The sequence below is a fragment of the Gavialis gangeticus genome, unplaced genomic scaffold (assembly GCF_001723915.1).
Source record: "Gavialis gangeticus isolate Ggan-Ray unplaced genomic scaffold, GavGan_comp1, whole genome shotgun sequence".
Lineage (NCBI taxonomy): Eukaryota > Metazoa > Chordata > Crocodylia > Gavialidae > Gavialis > Gavialis gangeticus.
In genome coordinates this window covers 6,594,786-6,612,266 of record NW_017729000.1, presented here as the reverse complement: position 1 = coordinate 6,612,266, position 17,481 = coordinate 6,594,786, and the positions used below count along the sequence as shown (strand labels likewise).

The 17,481-nt window shown below is 48.5% G+C and overlaps 2 protein-coding genes across 4 annotated transcripts in view; one reads left to right on the top strand and one right to left on the bottom strand.

Annotated features, from left to right (window-relative positions):
* The first annotated feature begins 1,090 nt into the window (after positions 1-1,090).
* Positions 1,091-13,149, top strand: LOC109289903 (leukotriene C4 synthase-like). Its single transcript, XM_019506167.1, has 5 exons — positions 1,091-1,800; positions 7,968-8,067; positions 8,661-8,731; positions 9,668-9,749; positions 10,475-13,149. Exons 1-5 carry the CDS (start codon positions 1,743-1,745, stop codon positions 10,620-10,622), a joined length of 459 nt encoding a protein of 152 aa, XP_019361712.1. The 5' UTR covers positions 1,091-1,742; the 3' UTR covers positions 10,623-13,149.
* The window catches only part of MGAT4B (mannosyl (alpha-1,3-)-glycoprotein beta-1,4-N-acetylglucosaminyltransferase, isozyme B), a 70,197-nt gene continuing 65,541 nt past the window's right edge, over positions 12,826-17,481 (bottom strand). For all 3 annotated transcript variants that reach the window (XM_019506165.1, XM_019506166.1, XM_019506164.1), the window contains exons 14-15: positions 14,789-14,901; positions 12,826-14,040 (exon numbers count right to left, since the gene is read on the bottom strand). In XM_019506165.1, the coding sequence (XP_019361710.1) occupies positions 14,017-14,040; positions 14,789-14,901 (137 nt within the window). In that variant the 3' untranslated portion in view covers positions 12,826-14,016. The remainder of the gene's footprint in view (positions 14,041-14,788; positions 14,902-17,481) is intronic.

Below are 17,481 nucleotides of genomic sequence, written 5' to 3'. Positions count from 1 at the left end.
TATTAGACCAACAGAGTAGTGGGGGAAAAAAGTTCTTAATAAGCTGTCAAGCACAGTCACCCTTCCTCAGGCATCTCTGACCACTCTCTGCTGGTTTGAGAATCCAAGGAATGAGAGAAGCTAAAAGTGCGGCAGAATGTCAGGGAGGATGTAAATAGGTAGAGATGAGAGAGACAAAAGGTAAAGCAGGGAAGAAAGGGGACAAAAAAGGCCAAGGGGGACATTACAGTAGTAATAATACATGGTAAAAAAGAGGCTATCAATAAAAAAGGAAATGGTAGGGAATCAGGAAGACAAAGGGCTGAAAAGTAGGGGAGGGGAGAAAAGATGAGGGGGAAACAATGTAAGAGGTCAGGTCAGGCAGGTACCTGGCGAGTCAGATGTCAGGCAAGTTGTAATGTGTCATAAATCCAATGTCTACATTCTTCCATGATTTTTTTTGTACCCAGCAGGTTGATGAAGTGAAGTTTGTAGGCTCATCTGCGAAGGGTGTTTTGTAAATTCTCTTTGAGGATTAGAACTGAGAGATTGGAGAGGGAGCGGTTGTCCTGTGAGAAGTGGACGCCCATGGGTAGCTGGGTATTCTTGTCTTTGACAGATTTGTGTGATTTGTGGAGCTTTTTTTTGCAATTTGTGGGGAAAATCCCCACAAATCGCACACCATTAGTGGAACCCATGTGGAAAATCCTCAAACAATGGCAGCCCAGATGAGCCTACAAACTTCACTTCATAAATCTACCAGATACAAAAAATCATGGACTCAACATAAACATTGGATGTATGACGCACTACAACCTGCCTGACATGTGACACGCAGGTACCTGCCTGACCTGACCTCTTGTATTCTTTTCCCCCTCCCCTCCCTTTTTGTCCTTTGTCTTCCTGAATCCCTACCATTTCCTTTTTTACTGATAGCCTCTTTTTTACCTTGTATTATTACCACTGTAATGTTCCCCTTGGCCTTTTTTGTCCCCATTTTTCCCCGCTTTATCTTTTGTCTTTCTCATCTCTACCTATTTACATCCTCCCTGGCATCCTACCACACTTTTAGCTTCTCTCATTCCTTGGAGTCTCAGCTACAACCAAAAACTCAGTATTTTTTAATTTGGTAATTTATCTGGTGATGGTGGAGTTGACCAGAGGATGCTCTAAACCACAACCAAAGAAACCATAATCTTGAAATGTCAGGCTGTTGAATCAAAAGGAGTGCCAAGTGAAGAAGAAATCACCTTAGTTTGCAGCTGTTTGTGTGTTTAGCTCTTAATAAGACACAGGTATTTTGAAATGTTTGCAATCTGTAAAGAAAGGAAAGAATATTCCAACTAGCTTTAAATTCAAAGGAAGAAATTTGCAGCACATGAAGGATTTGGAGAATGTGAACCATAAATAAAAGGAGAATTTCGTTTTGCTACTATTAACTTATATAGTTACCAAGGGCTTTCAGCACATTTCTGCATAGCAATGTGGAAAAGGGCATTTGGCAATAACACAGGTGTGCAGGTTTTTAGCAGTGTTGTCTAAGGACATAGGCAGGCAAGGTTCTTTGGGTGAATCTGATCTCTTTTCTGATGCTGGCCGTTCTGGAGAGCAGAGCTGCAGCATACAGACGGTTAACAAGCCCTTTGGAGGAAACGCATGCTAGTGCAGAGCAATAAAATTTCAGTCACAGTTGGGGAGAGGAAGCAGTTCCTGGTCACTCTTCGACCTGCACCACTACTTTTTGCAGCACAACCAAAGACGACATGCTGGATGAGATTGCGCTGCTGGCTGCTGTCACCATTTTGGGAGTCCTGGAGCAAGGTAAGGGCAAGGTACCCTCACGTGTACGTGCATAACGGTGTGCGGTGAGACTTTGCAGCTTTGGGTGTTCACAGTGTTGGTGAAGGATAGGATGAAGGTTGCTTTTGTCTCAGGTGTTTGTGAATGCAAATTGTTTGAATACTGAACACCTTACACTGACTTCAAACAAACGTGAACACAAGGGACTAAAAAGACTTGCTGATGTCAAAGGTGGTGTTTGAGAGAGATGAAATTAAGTTGACATTTTAATTTAAGCTAATGGTAAAATACTCCCCGTTTGATTTACACTATAATAATGTTTCCAGGTGAGTGTCTGAGGTCTAATGTGACCATAGGAAACTCAAATAAAGACAGTGGGATGAGAGTCAGAACTTCCTATGACATCTGACTGTATCAGTGAGAAGCATGTGTGCAATATATACGGCTTGCAAAGATACGTACGTGTTCCTGACAGCTTCACATACAAACCTATTCCTGTTACTTCATGCTCAGTGTAAAAATATTGTGTGGTGCCCTCCATGCATTGTGGATTTAGTTTCTTTGCAGTTTACACCAATGCATTAAACCTTTATTAACACGGAGTGAACACAGTGCAGTAGTACAATAGTGGACAGAGACTGCAAAATAACTAAAAGCCGGTGCAGTTTTTCTGGAGTGCATCAATACAGACACTGCCATACACCGCAGCAGCAGGCATCGGTTCCCTTTGTTGCTGGAAGTCGCTCTGAGCCTTTTTGCAGAAGTCACCATAGAAACCAAATAAATAAATACATTTATAGGAGGTTGAGCTATCTAGGTTACCATATCCAGTGCTAGAGACCTCTTTTTATCATTCTCTTGACACACGGGAGAAATTCAGAGAAAAGCAACAAAAATGATTAATTCCTATTTAAAAAAAAACCCTAACTTTCTTCAGCCTTTAAAAATGTAGCTTACTGAAGCAGTCAGTGGGGAGAAGAGCTCTGGCAGGCTACAGCTCTGGGCTGGGATTTGAATGTCAAGGCAGCAGAATGATTATATAGTGCAGCCTGAAGAGTAACTGAATTTAGTGAGACAAACGGACATTTTCAGTTTGAATATCAGGCAGGAGTCTTGGATCCCCCTAGATAAGGTTGAATGTTTTCACTACACAGCATCTTTTAGACATAACAGTGTGGTTAAATCCTTAGTGTTAATCTCAACAAAACTCAGCACTTGCTCTTAAAAGTGTAACATTTTCTGAGAATGTACGAGACGATGTTAGTTAACTTTAAACCGGCCCTTTCAGAAGTTTTCCAATGATCTTTGGTTCCTCAAAGTTTCAATAATGAGACTCGTCAAGTTTATAGTTAATTTTACAGGAATAAACGGTCATCTGCACATTCTTCATAAGTCAAAGATGGTTTTTCCCGTCAGTGGAGACTGGATCCTTCTACTGAGATGTTCATGAACTGGACTTGATCGAAATGGCTGCTCACATCCCTGGCTTTCAGTGGGGCTGGGATTGCAGGTGAACATTTGCACAAAAGGATCTAGGCTCCACCTTCCCCAAGGACAATTCATGGCCTCAGTGCAGTCAAAAGAATAGCGGATGGAGCCCATTCTGGAACAAAGATGCCGCTCGTGGGCATTTTTATGCATCAACTTCCACTGACAAGCTTCAGTTATGAAAAATTATGGCAAAATGACCATAAACCCTACATTTCCCACGGGGTGGGGGAGGGGTGGTAAAACTCTAGCTTCCCTGAAACATTTGGTCAGTCTCATCTGGGAATGAGTGGTTGTCACCTTGCATTTTGCGGGATTTTTTTGCAAGAGGTGGGATCTGGGTCAGGGCTGGAGCTAATCTCGCAGCGGCATGAAAAGTTCTAGCACTCGTGTGAGTTTTAGCCCAGCCTCAGCTCTCTCTGGCTGCCAGGGGGTGTGCTGGGACATTTGAAATGCCCAGAGTTGTATTTTATCCTGAATTCAACTCTCATATTAACGTAGCCTTCATTAGGATAAAAAACAGGGATAGCTGGTGTGAGCACCATTACTTTTCAGCATGCCAGACCAGGCTGAGCAAAGACCTGGGAAGCTTTCCACTGCCTGTGCTGGCAAGGATGTGAGTAGGTAAGTAACCCGTCTGTGCCTCCAAATGCAACCTTATGTTCAGGAAGTCGGGCTCCCGCCAGGCAGGAACACCAGACTCTCCTTGGGGTCTTTGCTGTTTCAGGCTGTGTTTGCTCTGACAGCACAAGGACATGTGCAGAGGATAGGTGGGGGTTAGTACATTGAAACCATCTAAGGAAGCAGGTGATGTTTACAGGCCGAAAGGGAGCAAAACTGGGTTACAAGCTCTCACTTCTGTCACTTTTCCAAGGTTAAACCCATCCACTGAAACGTCTTGTGGTGGAGACCTTTTTGCATCGTTCACCTGAGTTAATTTCAGCATGTTTATAGCAGCTCAGAGTTTGATCTTAAAATACCTGTGTCTCTTTTTGGTCACTGCCATCACTTGTGAGGTCCTGAATCTTTGAAATCGGATACAGGTTTCGTTCCACTGGCTGTTTAGCAAAATCGATCTGTTTGGACACAGGACTTTACGATGTCTCCACACATACCACTCAAGGAGGAGAAGGGCAGTTTTACATACCAGAAAATCGGTATACGCTAATGAGTGCAACTTGCAATTTAATCCTGTGTATGTGCTATTTGTAGAATAGATGCCAAATGTACAAAATTACCAGCATTTTCCTCAACCAGCTTAATAATCAAAACAGAAAGTGCCCAGCCAAAATAATGGCATTGATCACCGGTGGCTGTTACTAGTTTGAAACACAGGTGGAAAACGTAATTGTGGTGAGAGGCTTGTATGTTTCAAAAAAATCCAGATGTTGGATATTTTAAGTTGAACTGAATTTGAACATACACAGTAGTAAGATCCTGAAACTTGACTTGGTCTCTAGCTCGCTTCAACATCTGACCTTGAACCATTTCATCTCCAGTAAGTGCTTGAATGTGTTGCTGCACTGTGGACTTTTTCAGTAAGGCGTTCTTAGATTTGTGCAGCCTTCCTGTTCTGTCACTGATTTTCTCTCTGTCTAGGAAATGTGTCTAAAGTGCTTTTTTTTTAATCCTTACTAATTATTGTGGCATATGCCCCCTTTCTAAATAGCAGGGAATGTTTGCCTTCATCGCGTTGTTTCTGATTAATGATCATGCTGTTTCTTTCTGCCATCTGTCAAAGGCCCGTGCAAAGGCATATTCCTAACACAAGTCACACATGAGCAAGATTAATTTAGAGATGGGGGTAGACAGGGAAAGACTGATGTGAAAAACGTTACGCAAATATGATTCTTCTAGATTCTGATGCTTCAGAGGATGACGTGATGTGACACAGCAGAGTTGAGATGAACTGAGGGATGTTCACTGTTATCTGAGTGTAGGGTGAGGCTAGCTTTGCTTAAAACTTAAGCATTTTTAGGAGTGCAAATTTTATGCGCTAACATTCTCTCAGTATTTTCCCTTAAAACAATGGCAGCGTAGCACAGCTGGGATCTTAGAGCTCATTGAATGCCCACAAACGGCCTGTGCTGAGCAGCTGTAAGAACAGCAGGACCAGAATGAAGCTTCCTTTTTCCCTTTTAAAAAGTCGCCCTGTCCTGTTGCATCAGTGCTGCAGTTTGTAGGCTTAGAAATGCTTGAAAACTGTTGGCAAAACCAAATCTGAGCAGACTCAACAGGCTTTCCCCAGTTGCCCTTTCAGTGGCAGAGGAAAAAAATTGAGAATGCATGCTGCAGTGGTTAGGGTGGGCTCCTGGGCTCCTATAACACATCATCAAGCTGAGCCACCAACGTGGAGCCTAAGCCTGCGCTCATACGCTGGTAGTTCCTGCAGGTACGGGGCAGCTCTGTGAGTCTCGAGCATGACCTTGTCTTCTGTTGGTAGTTTTGCTTCATGCTGATGCATAACTGATGTACAAAAGATTGGATGAGTATTAATGTCAGAGCAGATCAGATCTCACTTTGAAATCTTTCCCCACAGATCTGCTAATTACTGCTGAATTGAACATTTTGCATCGTATCAGATGTAGTTCACATCTGCCTATTTTCTTTTGGGTTCATGGGAGAGCAAAATACTGCTGCAGTCTGTCACAGCAGCATGATGATGTTGCTCTTATGCTTTTCCCTTTTTCCATTCTTATAGTTACTCTGGCCCCAAATACATTTATTTTTAATGTTGATTAAAGTGAAAAAAATGTGATCCGATCAGAGACTGGGTGAGGGGATGGACCCCTGCATACTTTGAAAGTAATAGGTGCCATTCATTCAGGGTACACTGTAGTGTCAGATGACTTAAACCGCCAATGCGAATTATCATTCTTACGTGAAGGATTCTTTGGCAGTTCTGCTTCTTCCCATCTTGGCTCTCAATCTCTGCCTGCCTTTACCTCACCTGTTCTTTTTAAATGTGATGGGAAGTTTCCTGGGATAGCTACTGCCTTATTCTAGCTATGCTCACATGCGATCTGTCTTTTCAATGCCATCAAAACCCTTAATTGAACAGGTCTCCCACTGGCTGCTGCAGCTAAGACATGCTTTCAGTCCAAAAGGATGCTGTCGGCACAGACATTTTGCGGGTTACCTCCAAGCTAACGGTCATCCTGAGAGTCTAAGGCCACCAGACTATAGTAGTGGACCAAAAAACCCCCTTCTGCTTATTTGAATCTTCCCATTAAAAACAAGGACATTACCCAACTTGCAAACCAGGTGTTGGTGTGCTGACCAAGTAAGCCAACCGTGCGAGAGGGAATTCTAAGCCTTCTCCACGTGTGTGCACCAGAGGAAATCGCAGCAGCTCACGGCTTTGGAAGCCCATTGAGTTATGTTTCCAAATGGGCTGCTCTTCTTTCATCTCCCGGTGACTGCCTCACTCCACGGCAGCTTGCGGGCAGGTGTTCCTCTCTCAATGCCAAATTTCTCTTGAAGGGATGTGAACCTAGGGAAAGTGGCCCAGCCCTGAACAAAGCATTGCTGAGTGCAGCAGCCAGACGCGGGTTTCAAAGCAGCTATCACCTATTTCTTGGAGGCAAAGCTGAAGTTGGCAAGGTTCGGTGCAGAGAGTCTCACACAATGCTGCCGAAGCTGCAGAAACCCTTCCAGTGAGGGCTGTGTTTCTTTAGACAGAACTGCAGGCCGTGCCTGGATCCAGCCTGATGGTAGCGGTGTCCAACGCCTTTCTGGCATCCTGCCATTTCCACAGAAGTTCTCATGCCAGCGCAGTCGGTTGAGCCAGGCTCGGTTATCTCACTGCTGGTTACTGGGGTTGAAACAGCAGGAAGGTTTTCAACAGGTGCCCAGGCTGGATTTGTATGTGGCTGCTGCTTTCCCCCTTCGACAGTGGGAGGGAAGGCTACGAGCCAGTGCCAATGTCATCAACCCTCCCAACTGCGCTGTGGGAGTCCTGCCACTGCTGCCTGCGGGCACCAGGCATCCTTTCTGATCCATGCAGTCTTGGATCAGAGGCTTTCAATGGCTGAATGATGTAGCCTCCATCTTAGCACCTAACCAAGAGGTGGAGGCATGGGGGGAAAGAGCAAAGGCCTGCAGTCTTGAGAGGTGGCTAAAGGGAAAGGGGGAAGCAGCACCCCGGGCATGTCAGGTCAGGTCTGGATGTGTCATCCATGCAGAAGCAACAGAGGGTGATTTTTAGGTTGTTTTCAAGCCATCTTCCTGCTTCTCACAGGTTGGGCATGGTCAGGGGGGTCAGGCCCAGAGGCTGACCAGAAATGTGACCTCCTCTGGGATTCAGGGAAGCCACTGAACTGGGGCCAGCAGTCCCCCAGGCAAGGTAAAGCTCGGTTTTGTGTCTCTACTTTCAGCACGTGTGGAGGTGGTCTTGGGAACACTGTGAAGTGCCAGGGCAACCGCTGCTGTTGCTGATCGTGTCCAAGATTGTTATGCAAGCCGCAAGGCAAAATCTTCGCTCTGCACTGCACGCAAGACGCGCAAATACGAGCACAATGCGCGTGTGACACAAAAGGGGTGTTTATTCAAGGCACTGTGTGATCTTCATGGACCCAGGATGAAAAACCTACAAGCATAGTGGTGATTTCCTTTTCACACCACTACTTTGAAGCCCAGGAGGACAGCCAGGGCTGGTGAGATGCTGCTGGAGTGTCACCTCACTTGTGCTTCTCTTTCAGCCTATTTCGCTCTGCAGGTGATCTCTGCCCGGCGGAAGTACAAGGTCTCCCCCCCGTGCGTGACGGGCCCCCCTGAATTTGAGAGAGTCTTCAGAGCTCAGTAAGATTTTTAACTTGTTCCTGTTCAGCTCTTCACCCCCCACACTCAGTGCTCCTTAGATCCAGATACTCTGCAGTTGCCCGTCACTGCACCGCAGAGCCAGCAAGTGTTATTTTCACAGTCTTGCAAGTAAAAGAAGAGTTTATTTTGCAGCATTAAAGTAACCAGTATTAACGGAACAAGCAGTTTGTTGTGTTGTTCCCCTCACTGAGTTGAAGCCGCAGGCTCCTCTCTGTCCACGTTAGTCTTCATTGCCCTACGCTGAGGAATTGGTGTTGGTGCTGTCTGTTGAACCAGGGCTGACCCTGAGCAGCAAATGATTTAGAAAAGCATTGGGGCAGATTTTCTCAGGTCCATCACATAGGGCTGGGCGATTTCCCAGTTCACCAGAGACGGGAAGAACCTACTCATCTTTCCCACCTTCTGCCACTGTCTATGGGGAGGAGTGAGAGACGGGCTGGGATGGTGGAGGACTTCTGAGCTGATCTTGAAAAGGAACCACTCACCCTGTCTCCCAGGGAGGACTGTACAGCCCTTCCTTTCTCTGGTGTCCGTGACACAGCTTTAACCCTCTCCTCCCTGACTCTCACTAGGATAAACTGCTCCGAATACTTCCCCATCTTTGTCTCCATCCTGTGGGTGGCTGGAGTCTTCTTCCATCAAGGTAAAAAAGAAACAAATCGGATCCAAATCCAGAGGCTCTTTGCTTCTGATTGATCATGTTGGTGATCTTACGTCACAGTTCCTAGCTAACTGCTGGAAGAACAGCATCCCACCCCAGCACTTCAAGGAAGAGCTGCTTCATTATTACCAACAGGAGAACAAGGCAGGCTAAATTTGACTTGCTTGGTTCTAGGGATGTAGGGCAAGAAGGGACCAGCCTCCTATCACAGGCATTGTCTGGCAGCTGCATTTTAATACTGCTGAGCTGACAGATGCAAAGCCCTTGGCTGTTAATGGAGGGGCTTTCCTTTCTAGGAGACATTTGACCAGGGTGAGCTTGTGTCTAGTCCCGAGAGGTGAACTGTTCCTTGGTGCATGTTCAGCAGTGCTAGCACAGCAGGACTCAGCCTTGGTTGGAACACAGGTACTAAGGAGAAGGAAGCGTGGGAGCAAGGCCTTGCCTGCCTGCCTGTGGCTCTCTCCTCCCATTGCTCTCTGGAAGAGCAGCTAGACTGAGCACTGGGGCAGCTGCCCCCAGCCAGGCACCCTCTTGGCTTTCTGCTACAACATGCGTTTTGGGAATCCAGCTGCCGTATGAATGCCATTCAGAAAAGCTATTTATTTTAACAGGTAAATATATGAAATGGGTTACTGGCAAAGACCAGTCAGAGCACAGCTTCTATTGCAGAGTCACTGGTTGTTAGAGGCCGGTTATGATGTTCTGTAAAAACATGATTATCTTCAGACATTTATTTAAAATTCACCATTGTAGACCCATTGCATTCAGTTTGTTCATGATGGCAATAGGTAATGCTTCAGTTGTACCTTCTGTGCCTGATTGCTCTTTGTCAGGCATTCCAGCCACAGCATCCACTTCAGAGATGGTAAGTGATGCTCTGTCTCTGGTAGTTACTTGTGTTCCTATCTTCCCTTCTAGGGGCGGCTGCAGTCTGTGGGCTCCTCTACCTGTGCTCCCGGTACCAGTATTTCAGGGGCTATGCCCTGGCTGCTCATGCAAGGTAAGCAATCTGGCATGCAAGTACATCTGTGAATGTGCCAGACAGGTAACCAGAGTGCTTTAAATAGTTGAGTTGTAACTGGGTCCCTCCTTCCTTGCTGTTCAGTACTGGCCCAGAGCTCATTCTTGGCAGCACTAGGACGCTCCATTACTTCACTCAATGGCACGCTGCGTGGGGCCTGGCCTCCCCGTCAGACGTATTTAGGTCCTTCAAATAGCACAAGCTCCACCTTTCTCTGCAGTACTCCAGCCTGCTGAAGCTTCATTTGTGGAGGAAATTGAAGTTTGAGTCACAGAAGCAAGATTATAACTGAGCAAACTGATCTGTGCATCAGAAGTGTATTCAGGTGTCCCCAGGATAACCTGAATGGGTTTCCTGTAAGACATTATGTCTCTTAGCTCCTCAGTCACTTGGAGCTTGTGCTTCCTGAACCCACAAGCATGCATCAGCCTGGCTCCTGTAAGCTGCTCTAACCAAACCTCAGCACCCCACAAGGGCTGCTCTGGCAGCAGCCCAGAGCTGGAAAGGATAGAAGTGGATTTAGGGGGTGGCAGAGGGGAAGAGAAGGGGCTGCTTGCCTAGCCCTGCATACACTCTGTGTGTCCTGTCTGAAGACCACTGCTCTCCTGGCAGGTCAGCATGTTCCTGAAGAAGTGTCCTCCCTCTGTCCCAGCAGCATCCCAGGCTTTGCCTACATAACAGCTGCTTGTTTTTTCCTTGCACAGATTGGGTCCCATGCACTTCAGTGCAAGAGTCCTATGGATTCTGATTGGTATGGCCATAGCAGGGCTCCTCATCCACTTCCTGTCTCTCCGCCCACTAATACTGAGAGAGGATCTTCTGAGCAAACTGCACCGCTTCGTCCAGGGGTAAATTGTACCCAAAGTCTGAGCAAGACCAAGCGAGGGCAGCGCTCGCTTCACAAAATGTGCGAAGAACAGGAGGGTGCTGTGGCTGACGGGCTGTAAGATACCTTAGCTTGTGTTGAGTTGTGCGTTTTGTGTGGTCAAATGCCTTAATAAAAGGGGGACACTAGTCCCATGAGTTCATAGATGTTCCACCTCAGAAATGGTTTCAGTTCCAGGTAAGATGCTCTGCTTTACCCTGGCTTAGCTTTCAGAGTCCCCCCTCCCTTCTACAGTGTGAATGGATGCAGAAAAGCATGAGGGAGAGAAGAGGCCTGACATGTAAGTGAGCAGATACTTTCCTCTCCCAGAGCGCATGCACCCGCTGCAGTTAGGGTAGAACGCTTGGCCACCCAGAATCTGCTTGGGCAAACGAGAGAGTGTAAAAGGGTGCATGAAATCCGAGTGCAAGGGATTCTTTCCAGCAGGCACCTGCAGTTCAAAGAGAGTGTTACCACACGCTGCTTCTCTAGACAAACATGGACTCCAGGCTGATGCTTGCAACAGCTCGTACCATCCAACCTGACTGTCCAAGGTGGATTTACACTAAAATCACCATTTTTCTGAGGTCCCCTGGGTACTGCAGACAAGACAATGGACCCACAAAGAGGCTGGAGGTCCAAGTCATGCAGTTACTTGGAATGGGAATAGGAAGAGCAACGGCTGTTCCTGCAGGATCAGAACTAGCATGTTGACTGCAGACAAGTCCCCAGGAAAGGCAGTACTTACCCCCTGCTAGAGCTGCCACAGGCTCTTTCTGTCTTCAGAGGATCTGAAAGGGTGTCAGGGAAGACTTGTCATGTTAGTGATCTGGATTAAGCCATTGCATTTGGCCATAGCTGAAGGTGCGGCTTAACCAAGTGTGTCATGTACCTGCTGGTGCTTGGCAGGACTGCAAGCTGTATGTAACAGAGTAAATGGCCGAGTTAGCAGCTGCTGTAGTTCAGTGCTTCTCTACCTTCTTACACTCAAGGTCCACCTCAGAAAATACCAGCTCCAACTCTCACTCATTTTTAAATTATGGAAAAATAATAGAGCAGTTTTTCTGTTGCAAAGAACTTGGCCAGACCCTGGCAGGTCAGAAGGGTTTGAACACTCTGGATTTTTATTTGAAGTCTGAGTTTATCTTGTGAATCATGTTTGTACACCTCAGTGCTACCACTGTAGGGCACCCAGTAGCACCCCTGAAAGGATCTTAAGGCTAAGAGGCCCCCCCCACCCCAGCTAAGCATCACTGCCCTTCTTATCTGAGCACCAAGAAACAAGTGACTTGGCAGCAACGGGGGACTGTCAGATGCAAAGGACCAGGGTGCACTACATGCAGCTGCTGCAAACCTCTCTGGTGAAGAGCTGTCAGAAAGTGTTTCAGCCCCAAAAACACTCGCAGGGGGACAAGGCAGGACAAACACAGCTCAATCCATTAAAAAAAGTTCCTTTCATGTTAAAACTGATCTGAACTCCCCCCACCCCAACCCTGCAGTGCCTGTTGTTATTTCCAACATCAGGACATGTTCCTGCCATTCCTGGCTCCAGCTGACTCACATGTCTGCAATGCTACTGAGACACAGTTTCATGCCCCGAGGGTCAAGCTGCACTAGGCTGCCATGTTGTGCAGACAGCTGAGATGCAAATAGCTGAGCTGCTGGTGCCTGACAAGCCAGAGCTTAGCAGGACCAATGCTGCTGCTCCTGGAAGCATTTTAAAGACATTCTTAAAGGACACAAAGCTATGGCACGCTGGGAGTCTGGCTGCTGGCAGGCCCCACTGGGGGGGCTGAGGTAAAGCTAGGCAGGATGCACACAGCAGTGACAGTGAGCCAATGCCCCAGAAGCAGCAGCAGCCTGGTTTAGCACCTGCACGATGAGGTGTGTGGAAGAAGCTGACTGTCACCAGCAGCCCCTGGCGCTGGTCTCACACCTCCGCTACTCCAAGCGCCTCCCTCTTCTGGCACTGGGAGCTGTAGGAAGATGGGATTGTTTGTACCCAGTCATATTTCTGCAGGCCACGAGGGAGCACAGACAGGACCACGAGGAGGCAAAGAACATTAGCTAGCTCCTACCGTAACCATCTACAAAGCAGGGCAGAGCTGCAGCGCTGAAGAGTGGGAGGAAACCTGTCTGCTCACTGCAGCTTCAGTCTGAATAGCCTCTGAGTGTAGCTGCAAGGCCAAGGGTTTTAAATTAAACTTTATTACAGTGCACATTTTATATAATTATATATAGATGTACTTGAAAAATCAAATGTATCCAATAATAAAAAATACAGCACATTGAAGTAGTATAATGCATTCCAGTGTATAGCTGAAGAAACATTGGGATTCCAGAAAGTTGCTCTGAAAATATTACACTAATCCCTACCATTTTAGAACTGGGCTACTTTTTTCCAAAAATTCACATCAATCAGGATACTGAAATATTTCTTAAAAAGATGGATTTGCACTTCATCTCATGGCATGAAGGCACTGGAGACTTCAACATGAGCTACGGGGCCATGTACAACACTGGCAGGCACAGTGTGGTTTTCTATTTCCCTGCCATTTCCATACAGCTAATCCCCTCTCTTGGACCAAGAGAGGGCTCAGTCGTCATACTCACGCAATCCTCAGCAACTGCCCCTGGTTTGAGGGAGGGAAAGACTAGGGAGGCAGACCCTTGGCTGTTCCTCCCACGTATGTCAAGTCAACCCTGTCTGGCAGCCAGTAATGGGAATTCAGTCTCCACTGGTTCATGTCAAGATTGAGGTTCCCTCATACTGCTCCTGCCACAGACCACCCTACCCTACCTCCTCCAGCCCAGCCATAGACCACCCTCCCCTGGGTGGAAGGTGCCTTTGGCCTTCATGCATGTTAGGTCCTTAGTTTCAGGACAATGCTAAACCGCACTGTGTGTTAGCGTGACCCAAGTGATACACTCAGTCCGAAACACCCATGAGAGGATTAGTGACAGCATGGTCCTTACCCAAGGGAACAAAACCAAACCTTTGCACTGGAAAGCAGTTCTTCTTTGCTCTTCAGACGGCCACAGAGAAGGGGCTGCCCTGTCCTGCCCCAGCCTCTGCACCCTAGCAGAGGTGGCTGCAGACGTGTGCCAGTGCTGGCACAATGCGGCTTTGTTTAATTCTGCCCAACACCCACGTGTGGGAACATATCTTTGTCCTGCAGTCTAGTGTGGTGCTTGCTGGGGTCCTTGTCTCTTGACTGCAGATTTTTCTTCTTCCAGCCTTGGAGCAGAGGGTGGTGCTATGCACACACGTGCTCACAACTGGGTTGCCCAGACACTGCAGACTCAGGGACGGGAGCAAGAGGAAGGGGGAGGGGGAGGATCTGGAACTGCTTGGTGCCGCCACCCGTCAGCCTGGGAATCTCATTCTGCCTTCTTAATAAAGATCTGGGGAGAGGGAAAAGAGGGAGACTAAGTAAAAGGCAGCTGGGCCATGTCATTCTGCAGCGACACCCCTCCATGCAGTCCCTCCACACTCCCAGGAAGAATGTTCCCAGGGCTGAACCAGGTCTTTCCAGTAGAGACCTAGAACAGCCTAGCCCTCCCCCCCAGTACAGCTGTGGTGCAGATGTCCTAAAGGATACAAGGAATAATATAAATTTCTCCTTGCAGAGCTGCCCTGAACATGCAGACATCCCTTTAAGGAGTCTGCGCACTCCTGCCTTGGCTGTTTGTCAGGGAACTTGTTCCCAGGCCCGGGATGCAGACATGGGAGCAGCTCCTTTTCTCCAGACCTATTCCAAGTGCTGCTTTTACCAACAGCTGCACTGCCAGGAAGGCACCTGCACAGACCTGTATCTGGGAGCTAGGGAGCCTTTTTTTGCAACTGAAGTTGCACAGAATCATCTTTGCCTTATAGACATATGCAAAATGCATTGGGGAGGGAGGCTTCAATCCACTCCCAGGAGAGTCCCTGAATTATTCTTTTTGCTACAACAGGATCAGGATTGAGGCCACGGTTCCAGGTGCTGTAGGAGGCCCACCCTTCCCTGCCCTCCCTCCCCTCATGCACTTTCCTTCACAAGAGCAGCTCAAAACTCAGCACGTTAATGTGAGATCTCCTCCGTGGAGATGGCTGTCTTTCAGGGTGTGACTGGAGAGGAGGGGGGTTGTCCACCCCCGTAAAGCAGGTTACCTCACTCAAGATGATCCACACAGGAGAGTCGGTCTGGATGGAGAGCCGGATGGCTTCGAGAGGCCCAAAGGAAGGGTCCACTTCTCCTTCTGCAACACCCTTCAAAAAGGCGCCTGGCAGAGGAAAGCAGACAGTTCTGAGGAGGGGGAAATCACTTGAGCACTGAGCTGAACTCAGCAGACAGATTAGGAAGCAGCCAGCCTTGACAAAGCCCCCCACGCAAAGCAGGGGCTCTTAGCTGTTACTCCAAGGCAAGCCCACAGCCAGTCATGCAAGCTGCAGCCTTTTGGCAGTACCTGCTGTTGGAGATGAGCCCCGAGAGTGAAGAGATGCCTAGGCACCTACCACCAAACTAGCTGACTACTGGCATGTGCTTGCTCCAATGCAAGATCTAGGGCACTGTGATGTCAAATACAAGTCACTTCTGAAGCAAGAATGTCCTTACGAGCTGTGTACATCACAGCCATGGAGTCTGGGGAATGAAGCCTCGACTTGTGGGGCCCAGATGGTCGGTAGATGGCAGCGTTGCACAGGAGAAACATTTAGTGCAGGTCTTTCTCAAGCCTTCTGAGACACTGAGGGTCTTGAGCAGAAAAGGAGTGAGGGGGTGGGCTATATTTAGCCAGTGAATCCTCCCAAGCTGGTTTATATGATCGGAAAGGACAAGAGTCCAAAGGCAGCACAAGACCTCATCTGCAGCACTGGCTTCCCTGAGCCGCCAGCAGGACGTACCACACAAACCAAAACAGCTTCTTGACCTCCTTAAGGCATGGTGAAGCCAGAGTCCCGCTGGAGAACTTCTTCAGTGCTGCGACTGCCCTGCTTGGTGCGTCTGAGCTCTGCAGTCAGCCCAACATACACATGTTCCCCCCATCTTGTGCTTTTGAGGGCAGAACCGGAAGTGAATTCCCCGCTCAAGTCTCATGTCATTTTTCTGCCTTGCACAGCTCCCTCCAGAAATGCCCAGCAAGGAAGCCCTCGAGCCTTGTGGCATCAGCAATCCTAGCCTGAAGATCTGCTAATAGCTCCTGCTGCAGCTCCTGAAAGGAAACTGGCTGGAAGTTCGTGTAGACCAGACTGAGACAGCGTTTTCCTTCACAGAAAACCAACTTTGTTCCTCTCCTCTAGGCCTGTTCAACTTCCCTCTCCCTCCCCAGGAATCTCACTTAATCGTTGTGCATTAGCACATGTAAACACTCTGAATAATTTATAGAAAAAGGTCAGAAATCCAAAAACTGAAATCCTCTGAGGACCAGCGTGAAGTACCAGTTAGGAAGGGAAGAATGTAATACACAGATACAAATCCGGGGTTAGGCAGCAATAAGACGGTGGAGGTTACAGCAGCTCGCAGTACAAGCTCATGTTGCAAAGAGGCAAATGTCAGCCTTAGGGCCCTGGAGGCGCAGGTGAGGGAGCTCCAGGAGGAGGTTAGCAGGCTGAGGGGAATCAGGGAGGTGGAGAAAGAGATTGATGGCTATTTCCCTTCCCTGCAGGGCCACACACCCAAGGAAGCAGCACCCCGGGAGGTGCCCTCCACTGCAGAGTGGCAGATGGTCACCTCCAGTACCAGGGCTGCTCGTAACACAGCAGCAGTACCAGTTCCTCCAGTCTGGCTGGAGAACAGGTACGAGGCCCTGGCAACTCTGGAGGAGAAGGAAGGAGAGGAGACAACCCCACACTCTCCACATCCCGAGCAGGCCGAAGGAGCTAAGCAGTCCTGGAGGAAAAAGCGTCGAGCGATCGTCATAGGCGACTCCATCCTGAGAGGCACAGAGGGCCCCATCTGTCGCCAGGGCCCCTCGACACGCGAGGTCTACTGCCTACCCGGAACAAAGATTCAGGACATGAAGGGGATGATCCAGGCCGTGATCCAGCCCACCAATTACTACCCCATGGTCCAAATCTATGTGGGTACTAATGATGCGGCCAAGAGAAGCCCTGATCGCCTGATGGCGGACTACCACGCTCCGGGGGCGTGCTGAAGGAGATAGGTGTACAGGTGGTTCTCTCTTCTGTCCTACCAGCGAGCGGACGTGGAAGATGGCATGCGACGTGCATCACAGAGACCAACTGGCAGCTTCAGGAACGGTGTCTCAAGGGGGGCTTGGGCTTCCTCAACAACGACCCGCACATCACGACGAGAGACATGCTCGGGTGGGATGGGCTCCACCTTTCCCCTAACGGTGAGCGTGTGTTTTCTTCTAGGTTGGCAGATCTCCTCTGGCGGGCTTTAAACTAGGCTCATCGGGGGAAGAGAAAGACGAGGGCGGAGGAAGCCTTGGACTGCCAAACCAAGCAGCACCCACAAGTACAGCCCAGCCTAGACCGACAAGTGACACATATACACAGGTAAGCAACAGGGGCCAGGGCAATGCTGAAAGTAGGGGGCCAGGGCACACATCCACAGGAGACCTCAAATGCCTCTACACAAACACTCGTAGTATGGGGAACAAGCAAGAGGAACTTACCCTCCTGCTAGCTGACACCAACCCGGACATAGCGGGACTCACTGAAACGTGGTGGGACTGAACGCATGACTGGGTGGTGAATATCAAGGGCTACAGGCTGTACAGGAGGGACGGGACAGGGAGGAAAGGCGGGGGGCGGCGCTCTACATTAAGGAGGAATACACATCCTCACCAGGTAGCGCAGGGTCAGAGGAGGGGCACACGGAAGTGCTCTGGGTTAGGATA